Consider the following 10749-nt stretch of genomic DNA (forward strand, 5'->3'; position numbering starts at 1 on the left):
AAATACTCTTAATTCAATCGCATTTTTGCTCGAATCGAGAGCCGAGGATCTTAATTTAGGTGGATTTCATTTTGATTGAAAATTCGATTGAATCATGAGAATTTGGATCACGTTTAGCAGAAAGGAACCAAGCCACATCAGCTATCGCCAAATTTAACCGGGCAATTACATTTTTTACATGGAAGCGGTTGTTTGGATGTTTGTGCGGATTCTAGTAAAATCTTGCATATTAGGAGGCAAATTCTCTAAAATTTTCAAAAGATTCTGCACAGACGCTTGTTTGTAAAAAATTAATTTGCCCAGTATATTTGGTAACAGCTAATGTGGCTTGGTTCTTTTCTGCCAAACGCGGTTCACTTTATCGTGTTACATTTCTAAGATCCTTGACTCTGGATTCAGAAGATTATTTCCAGTGCACAGAATCGTGTTTTAATGCTTGAATCTTGTAGATTTGCTGAATATAAGCTCTGCCCGGACACCAATTTTTAGTGTATTTTCCGAAGAAAATACACTTTTTTTTTTTTTTTTTTTTTTTTTTTTTTTTTTTTTTTACGTTCAATATTTACCGAAATACCGCGCATTGAAAGAATTGTTTTATGACGTCATCCACTGCGGTAGCAACACACTTGGTCTCCTTGACATAGCCTTCGTCCAAGTTTCAAGTGCAAATTGCGTCTCACTGATTGATGACAGCAAAGTAGAGGGAACAAACAGTGACGTGGCGTGCTCTGCGATCTATCGATATTCCCCTATTTGAAGCTGTGGTAAATATTCGATTATTAAGGTGTTCGCTGCGAACATCCTGTTTATCGATACTTTTCCATGGGTTTAAATGGCCGATCAATCGATATATCGCAAAGCACGCCACGCCACTGGGAACCAAGGGTGTCACTACCGCGATAGATGATATCATGAACCGAACTTTTTAAAGGGCGATATCTCGGTTAAAATTGAACGTACAGAATTGCTGTTTTGAAAAAACATCATATCATTTTTAGCTGATCCACAAGAATCAAACATCACGATTGTAACCGATCAAAACATGTGACTAACACGCGACTAACCCATTATTGAGAATAATGATTGAACGAGAAGCAGTGACTGAACGGCAAGAAGGACAAATATATTTGATATTCCTTTACTGTTGAAATTGCATCAGGCGCACGTATGAAACTCATAGAACTAAAATAAAAATTACTCTAACTACTATTAACAGGTAGTTTTCAATAATTAAAACTAAAAACAAATCTAATTAATTTCTCTTCCGTATGGGAAAATCAGCTTTGTATTCTCGTCTCTTAGGCAATCATCAGGGCCTTTTGCTCTCTTCGTGTTTCCCAACCGCACACATTTTAGCCAGCCTGCCCCCTTCACCCATATAATAATACGTCAAATGCATATAATTCTATACATGCCTTGTCTATATTTATTCATAGGTTAAAGATTTACAATAAGCCAAAATTACTATTATGACATTGAAATTCCAATCGGCTCGTTGAGCTATCAAATGAGAGTAAAAGATGATACATCAAATTACAAGCCAAAAAAACAACAAATGTAATATATTCAATCACATGCTGCTACAACTACAAGCAAGCAATCGGTCAGGTACACTAGTCACAGAATTGTGTTTTGATGCTTAAGTCATATGAATCAGTTAAAAATAATAAGCTCTGTCCAAACAGCAACTTTCTACGCGCTTGAAAAACTAGATGTATGACGGCATCCACCGCGGTAGTGACACTTTTGGTTTCTTCTACCTTGCTTTCATACTTCAAACTTATTATCCCTCCTCTATTTTTACACTTTCTTTCACATCTACTGCTATATAATCGTTTCTAATCCCGCCAAACAGCGCGGCCGCCGGTCGGTTGGATGCATATGAGCGCCTACAAGACTGCAGGAATACTTCACGCATTGCTCCAAAGACAGTGCGTCCGCTGCACTTTGGTCCCAATCCTCTTTGGACCACTCAAAAATCGATTTTTTGAAGTTGAACGAAAATTATTTTGGTAAAAACTGCTGAATGTAGCATATTTGGATCATAAACTTCACTTAATATGCTTTAAAAAATTTAAGTCACTTTGCTCGCGTCACAAACTGTGCAAGTAGTCGAATGTGAATTTTCTGACCCGTAAAATGCCGATTTCAACCATAGCGTTTGGAGTCACTCCTGATCATGGAATTGTCTCTCAGAGTTCTTGCTTATATACACCATTTTTTTAGAGAACTCTATGAAGATTGTAACGCACTAGTTACAATTTTTTCCCGAGCCATTCTGATACATTCCATACGAGGTAGAAGTTGGATACCTATTTTTTTAAGAAATGGGTGAGATTGAATTTATGACGATCGTTCTTTTTTGGCATGTATCTTGATGCATCATATTTCTTTCTTACTTAAAATATAGTTTGTTTTGTTTAATTTGGTACCTAAATTGTTACAAAACCGATAATGTAAAATAGCTAAAGATCATTGTTCAATCTCTATTGTACACACCTTATCCTATAATTTGTACTCATCCCTGCACGTACCTTATATCATCTAATGATCAACATTTTATACCAAGGTTTCTTCAATTTGGACGGAATACGAGTATACTTGAACACACGACGGAAAGAAACTTTACAGTATGATAAAATGCTTACTTCTCTATTTAGTTGTGCGTACATTCTTACAGAACTGAAATAATAGCTTAATACTATTGCTTAGTCCCTATTGTACACACTCTAATTCCTAATCTGTACTTATCTATCGCATTCTCCTTATGTTACACTTTATCTGCTAATGTGTTCTTTTATCTACTGCACGCTCTACCGTACACACTTTAACGCATACATACTTTGAAATTATCATTTAAGTCCAGCCAAACGGTGGGTAGAGGGCATCCGTGAACACATGGGGAGATGCCAGCTTCCGGAGCATCTCTACCATGACAGATTCCTGTGGAGAGTAGGCGTCGCAGAGTGCCCTACCGCGCCGTAAAATCGGCTTATACATACAGACATCATCACTTAAGTCAGTATGTTGGAGTTTTTTAGCCAACGTGCGTTGAAAATTCAGTATAAAGCTGAAAATCTCAATACAGAGGGAAAAAGCGCATATAAGCACAATTTTCCCTCAAAGAGATATGCTGTTTGGCGCAAAACTAGTCACGATCATTCAGGAAGGCAACTGCAGACGCTTTTCGGACTTGTTGGGCCAATCCTCAGTGGAGCGCACTGAGTGAATGGTCGTAACTTGTGTTGCACCAAATAGCATATCTCTTTGAGGGAAAAGTATGCTCATATGAGCTTTTCCAGATTTTCAGCTTTATGCTAAATTTTCAACGCATGTTGGCTAAAAAACTCCAACAAACTGTCTTACGACCCGTGCGTTCACCGCAATCAGTTTGTGTATCACATAAGTCTCTTCGATTTGGATGAAAGATACTTGAACCAACCACGGAATTTAAGCAAAATCGTGGCAGATCCACAGTTTCCTCCAACCGCCCCGCGAACCGAAGGCAATGATGGCTACGAGCGCTCTCTATTGGTCGTAGAAGCGGACTCTTTGAGAAGCTCCTCCTCAGTGGCACACTCCTTGACGAAGTCTTGGCACCGTTTGGCACACCCAGCGCACTGTTTGGCACACCTATCGTACTGTTTGGCACACCTCTCGCACTGCTTGGCACACCTATCGCACTGTTTGCGGAAAAGACGGAAGAAACGCTGTCGCTTGGTGACGAAGTTGTAGTAGAGGATCTTGTATTCGAGGTAGACGCACGGGCTGATGTAGAGCATGACGGGGAGTCTGGTGGCTTTGAAATGGGCTGCCACGACGCTGTCATAGTGGTTTCGGCCCCCTGGCGAGCCGCGGTAGCAGATCCTAATCTCGTTCGGGAATCCGTCGAACAGGAAGTCAGGCCCGTTTTCGTTGTAGAGATGGATCGAATTCTGCAACATCTGATAAGGAGGACCTCGTTTAGCAGAAAGGAACGAAGCAACATCAGCTTTTGCCAAAATTTTTTGGGCAATTGGACTTTTTCTGTCAAACGGAACTAAGCGCCATTGGGGTAGTAAGGTAGAGGGGGGCTTGGATTGGCGGCGGAACCGGGCGTCGGGCTCATTCCGTCCTATACTCGCAATGCTTTTTCATGACGCTTAGTTTCGTTTGACAGAACTCGCTATCCGGCATTCTAAATTCCTCAAAAGGGACTCAAATTGGCGCTTAGTTCCGTTTGGCAGAAATACGTCCAATTTAATTTTTCACATGATATGAAAACGGTTGTGTGGATTTTTGTGAAAATTTTAGTGAATTTCCTGAATAGTACGAGGCAAATTCCTTAAAATTTATATAGGAATCCGCAAAAACGCCCTCTTGTAAAAAATGGAATTGCTCGGTTAAATTTGGCAATAGCTGATGTGTGTGAATGGTAGATAACAAAATATAATACGACTGAGAAATTTATTCGCCTTATGCAGAGCCGCATTTAGAGCAAGTGCAACAAGTGCATCTGCACTGTACGGCAAATTTTGGACACTAGCAAATTATCGATTTTTTTTTTCCTTTTATTTTTTCAATAATTCATAAAATTACGAGTATGATATCTACATCGAGAAGACGATACCGCGACTTTTACACTTTCAGATGTATTGTACGTCATAGGCTATCGTTGAGATCCTTTTATTCCTGATATTTTCCATTTTCCCTGTCTTGAAGTAATGTGCACCTATTAAATTATCCGTTTTTTTGTGGGAAGGATTTTTCAACAAATAGCGGGGGAGAAGGGGATTCTCTGCACATGAGACAAAAAACCTACGTCCGGTTTTGGCCATACGTATGAATTGCGTGCTTTACTCATGCATTCTTCTTTCGAATTGTCTATTGGAACTTTTCCGGTTACAATGTATTAAAGCATGTTCATGTGTAAGAGGCCAGCACATTGAGCTTACTTTCCATTTTATAAAAAAGTAGAGAAGGTGTTTGGCTCACAAATGATTTTTCCGGATTTTTTCCAGCAATATTAACCCACAAAAACCATGCACGGCCTCGCAAGTACAGATCATGGATTGCGGCAGAGGAACTGCGCTAAAAGAGTAATCCGTGACAAAAACGCAAGAAAACTGCAAGTTTTCAAACGCTATCAATCTGACTATGTGAACCGGCGCACATTGAATTGAGTTAACAGGAAAGGTCGGACAGAAACTGGAAATTTCTAGCTTATATTTTCGAAAATATGAAATATAAACGTTGAAGGGTGGTCCCATTGGTTCTTCCGTCAAGTTTTCTTCGAGAGACACCTCTTGAAATTTAATTTGTGACGAAACAAGCAACAAAACTTGAAATTTTAGCAAAAATTTCATGTCCGACCTTTTCTATTAGCTCATTCCTCTATGCGGTGATAGGAATTTCATGACCCAGTCATTTTATTTTATATCCCAGCCTGACCATAAATTTCCAAAAAACATACCTGAGAGAGGGCGTAGATAGACTCGGTTCCACCCCAAACACTTCTCATTCCCACTTGGTCGATGAACTTTTCAATGAGCATGTCATTTATCTCTTGCTCCTCGAAAGGTTCTTCGTCGCTGGATTCCACCTCCTCCCTCCTGGACGATTCCTCTTCATCCCTCCTGAACGATTCCAATCTCTCGCTCTTTGCCTCGACGGAAGCATCCGATGATGAAGAGCGGTCAAGGGCGGGACTTGTGGAGGCGGCGGGTCTGGAGGCGGAGCCTACAGAGGCGGATCGTTTGATACCGTGCTCGAGGGCGGAGCCAGAGTGGGTACGTTTCTTTGCCTCGACGGAAACATCCGATGATGAAGAGCGGGCAAGGGCGGGACTTGTGGAGGCGGCGCGTCTGGAGGCGGGAACAGAGGCGGAGCCTACGGAGGCGGTTCGTTTGATACTGTGCTCGAGGGCGGAGCCAGAGGCGGTACGTTTCGAGTACGGAGAGGCGGGCCCGTCATTCAAAGTGAGTGAAGAGGGAGCGGAATCCCTGGTAGTTCTGGAGGCGGAGTCCCTGGAAGCTCTGGAGGCGGATCGTCTGTGGCTTGAGGCAAGTTTTCGCCGTTCTCTGAGGGTTTCCATAGCGGCAGAACGGATATAAGGATCGGCGGAGGCGGTGTTGAGGATGTTGAGATAGACCGTCTCGTCTTTTTTCCTCTCACGCTTGAGGAAAATCTGGACGGATCTCCGCAAGATTTCGACGGTTGGTGCGGGGACCTCGGGTCGCACTATCCCGAGCTGGTGATGGATGGCTTCGAAGAGGCAGTCACCGTTGCCAGGCATCCGGCGGACTTGCACGAGCCCTCGGTCCACGGTCACCCAGCTGTAGGCTGGCGTCCTTCGTCTGAACGCCACCAGCCACGAACAACCCCTGCACAAACACGATTGGATTTATTGGCACTGGAAAATAAAACACATTGGATCTAGAGTCCAGACTCTTGAAAACATTGATAAAAAAAAAATACTCTTGATTCAATCGGATTTTTGCTTGAATCAAAACGAAATCCGCTTATATTAAGAGGCTCCGTTTTTGATTTAAGCTAGATTCTGATTGAATCAAGAGTACTTTTTCTTGTCGATGTTTTTAAGAGTCTGGACTCTAGATCCAATGTGTTCCCCCCCCCCCCCCCAGTGGGTGGTTGAGTTAGCTCTGAATATCGTCACCTTCCGGCCAAAGTATCACAAGCGCCATGCGGCGTTTCAAAACTTCCGCCGACATTTATATTTTCTTACATAAATTGTTTAATGAGGCTGTCCGAAGATTTCACCGAATTTTCTTCGTGGCGCCGATTAAATTCAGTGTAATTTTTGAACATATTTAACCATCGATATTTCTGTATAAAACAGCTTGTCTGGTATGGTCATGTTCAACGAATGGCGGATGACAGATTGCCTATGAGGGTACTAGATTGGGTTCCTCCTGGGAGGAGACTCAGGGGACGTCCAGCAAAATCGTAGATAGGTGACAGTCAAGATGGAATTACAAGGTGCCATTTACCAGATGACCTCTGGGTCGATAGACAAGCGTGGCGATTAGGTGTCGCAGAGCGGCCAGGCGCGCTGTAAAATCGACATGAATGTATGTATGTTTCTCTGTAAAAATAATAATGTGGGGGCGGAAATTCTTAAACGTCGCATTGCGCTTGTGATACTTTGGACAGAAGGTGACGATATGGAGGTAAACTATAATGTGGACCTATAATGGATAAAATATTTTGTGGGGAAAACAAGGCCAAAAAGTTCACAAATTTCAATTTGAGCTCTAATGAGTACCATTACAAGAGAGATTGAGGGGGGGGGGGAGTGAAACTCAGGTAGATGCATTGATAGATTTTCGGGTAGTTTTATCAATTTATTGGTAGCTTTATGGGGTTTGTCAAAGCGAAATTTAAATTTTTGAGATCAAATGTTCAATTCGTGGGACCAAATGTTCAATTTGTGTGATCAATCTTTTTCTTGTGATAATCGAAATTTCATCACACGAATCAAGTTTTCAATCTTTCAGACCAAAATTTTGCTTCGACAAACCGAAGCATTAATCGGTGTGCCTAGAGCCCGTATCATAGATCAAAGTAGATCTGTCAAAGTGGCATCACGTGGGATCAAGTGACCCTCAAAGATTGACAATCTTTAAGGGCAATGGAGGGTCACGTGAGCCCACGTGACGTCACTGTGAGACTCTACTCAGAGACGGGCTTAATACGGTCGATCATTTTCCTTGCAACGTAAAATAATGATTTTACCAATAAATATTATGAGTCGTAATATTATGAACTGGTACAGTGCGAGCAGATTGCGGTGCGAGAAACGAGTCGTTTTTAGACAGAATGTTGGTGATTCAGCCAACGTGCGTCATGATGCAGGAAAGCTCATTTGAAAAGGATATTCCCACAATGCTCAAATGAGCATTTCCCCTCTCTCATGAGAAATTCAGCGTTGTGCTGAATTTTAAAGCTTGTCGGAAAAACTATGAACACTCTGTTTAAGAACCGCAATTGCTGAATTGGTGAGGCTCAAAGCCAGTTCAGTCTGGACGGGAAAATACATCTTGTTTCTTATGGCTCCCCAAAATTTTCGGTTCAAGTGATGGAACTTTCCTATCATGGCAATCGGACTTTCACGACCAGCGACAAGAACCTCCACTTGCCTCTTGGCGACAGGTGGAAGCATTTACTTTCGGGGATTCAACACTTCCTCGTGGACGATTCTAAGAAAACAATAGTCATCTTACTTGCTAGTTGGATGATGAGCTACGCAGATGACGCCATGAGTCAAGCAAGTTTCCCAAAACTTCGGTTTGTTCGCAAAACGGGACTCCCAACACGACGTTAACCATCGACCTGTCCGAAATTAAAGCTTCCACCATTGCCAAGATACCAGTGGAGGGTCTCTTGTCTCTGTTTCTGACAAACTGACGTTGTTGTTTATCATCTTGTTAACTAGATTACCAATCGTTTAACATGAAAATAGAACATATAAATCTTACTCTTTGATATTTTCTTTGATGTTAATATTGGGCTTTTGCCATAGTATCTTGCCCGGCAGCGAGAATCTGGCCGATTTGACCGCAGACAGTGACGGACCTCTCCTTTCCAAATGATGAGTGTTTGTGCCCTCTTCATAATATCTACCGAAATCCATCGGCAGTAAAGTCGTTCCTATGTACGAAGGAATTCATCTAAGAACATTTTCTGAGACTTGACACTTCTTGTAACGAGAAGATATCTCAGTGTGTGATTTATAAAAACGAGAAATACTGATTTTATACTTTCCTTCATTCCATTGTTTGCAAAAATGTACTATATTAAGCTGATGTATAGTGTCCACTCCAAAATTTTATCGTCTCTTTCCAGTATGCACAAAATGTACTGCTCTTAAAAAATGTCTGTTTTTTTATAAATTTATTTATTTCGAGTTGGTGAGTAACCCTGAGCTTTTGCTAACACAATACGTTACAATTCCTCAAACCCTTGACCCCTTAAACTGCATTACGTAATATCTGAAAGCTTTCAGAGGAATCCCCGGTCCCTAAGTCCCAATAAATATAGATACCTAAAATGTTTGTTCGGATTCTAGATGATCCACCCTTAAGGTCTAAGAAAAATCTCTTTTTGTCATTTCTAGTAATTTTAACAAGTTCTGTCTAAATATTCTGAAGCTTTCCCACAGCCCTTGATTTAACCTGCTATTTTTTTTGAATTTTATCAATAGGAAGATTCAGTAGGACTAGAGTCCTCAACTATTTGAAGCTGGAAACTAAAATATCGCAAGTTTATACCGCACTAAGTGCGGCACGAGGTGTGAGTTCGGAGTTTTACAGAGTGATCCATAAATCCCGCACCAATGAGCAGGCATCTTTCCTATAACTTTTGACGAATAGAGAGAGACTTGATATTTTGTTGGTGGCCCAAGTTTTAAAAAATAACTTTGGGTAACGCCCAAAATCTCAAAGGGACCACCCTGAAAACAGGCAAGAACCTAAAGAGTTTCAATGACTGTGCAGGACTTTTTGATCACCCTGTGCAATGCCGCGTATTTTGCTTTGAAGCGACTTTACATGGAGGACAGCTTTCAGTTTAGATGTTGCTGAAGTTTTCAACAGCATTAATGAGATAATGTTGGTTACATGCTCCAGTCTGAAAACTTTCATAATTGTTAAATGGACTGAAGCGCTAAAAGCCAGGTACACTTTCTACTCTTTTCTTCTAAATCAAACGTTTCTGTTCATTGAGCGGTTTACATATCTTGCGGGAAAGATTCCATATCAGGCACGTTTTCGGAGGCCTTGAACAAGGTTTCACTTGGAACATATGAATAGTTTTAAATTTTTCCGACAAGAAATTCTAAATCCTCATCGTGATTTTTAAGCCATTTTTAGGAGGAAACAACTCTTCTTCTTGCTCGAGCTGAAGATTGCAACAGACCCATTGCTTAGAAATCACAGAAATCAGCTACCCGGTTATAGACTCTGAGCAGATTTTTACCCACAGCTCCAAGTTTGATAACGGTCTCGCTTTCCGGGCGGGAACTGAAAGGAAAGTTTTTAAATTGCATCTGAAACTGCGTTGTAACGATGATGTCTAAACTTGGGACCATACATTAAAATGGGCGTACTTCTGCCAAAAGGAACTATGTGCATTACGACGTGAGCCCTGTTATGCATATATTCTCATGGGTCTCGCGGCTCACATCTTGATGCACATAGTTCTGTCTGGCAAAAATACGTCCAAATGAGCCGTGTCGAGGGTTCAAGTAGTGTGCTTTTGTCGCACTGCGAACCCGGGTTAAAAGAAAACTTTTCGCAACTGTCACATCCAAGCTGGTCACATCATCTCGCACCGAGATATTTTCTTTTTCGGAGTTTCAGGCTTCAAGCACGCGCTATTGTTTTCGGCCCTGGCCAGCCGTCCAAGAATACCAGTAAGCACTTTTTACGACTTAAACACCCCTCCCCTTCCCCCCGAGTAGGTACAACAAGAGTGAGTAATGAAATAAATCTGCAGCATTTATAACTGATTCAATATTCAATACATGGAAAAAATAAAATCTTATTTTTTTTTTCGTTAACTTTTTGAATGTTTAAAATTGTCCGCCTAAAGGCATTTTTGATTGTAGCCTGCGCAGGCGGCCGGCTAGCGCGCAAAGCGCATTCGCGCCTACAAACCTAAGTGGATACTTCAAGCATTGTGCAATGCTTGAAGTATCCACTTAGGTTTGTAGGCGCCAATGCGCGTTATGCGCCGATAGCACGCCGCGCG

General features: G+C 41.6%; 1 protein-coding gene across 1 annotated transcript; it reads right to left on the reverse strand.

The window, feature by feature from the left end:
* Positions 1 to 753: 753 nt before the first annotated feature.
* On the reverse strand, positions 754 to 8864 carry LOC140225426 (uncharacterized). The gene is made up of 3 exons (XM_072304330.1): positions 8478 to 8864; positions 5453 to 6362; positions 754 to 3944 (listed from the first exon to the last, which is right to left on the reverse strand). The coding sequence occupies exons 1-3, from the start codon at positions 8630 to 8632 to the stop codon at positions 3516 to 3518; spliced, it is 1494 nt and encodes a 497-aa protein (XP_072160431.1). The 5' UTR covers positions 8633 to 8864; the 3' UTR covers positions 754 to 3515.
* Between the last annotated feature and the right edge of the window lie 1885 nt (positions 8865 to 10749).

The sequence above is a fragment of the Bemisia tabaci genome, chromosome 9, assembly GCF_918797505.1.
Source record: "Bemisia tabaci chromosome 9, PGI_BMITA_v3".
Classification (NCBI taxonomy): Eukaryota; Metazoa; Arthropoda; class Insecta; order Hemiptera; family Aleyrodidae; genus Bemisia; species Bemisia tabaci.

Excerpts from the sequence above, each read along its gene's own strand:
- LOC140225426 (XM_072304330.1), bottom strand. The coding sequence starts at position 8,632 with ATGGATTTCGGTAGATATTATGAAGAGGGCACAAACACTCATCATTTG. Across the intron at positions 6,363-8,477 it reads ATCAAAGAAAATATCAAAGA|GGGTTGTTCGTGGCTGGTGG; the intron begins GTAAGATTTATA and ends GTGTTTGTGCAG. Across the intron at positions 3,945-5,452 it reads CTATCTACGCCCTCTCTCAG|ATGTTGCAGAATTCGATCCA; the intron begins GTATGTTTTTTG and ends CCTCCTTATCAG.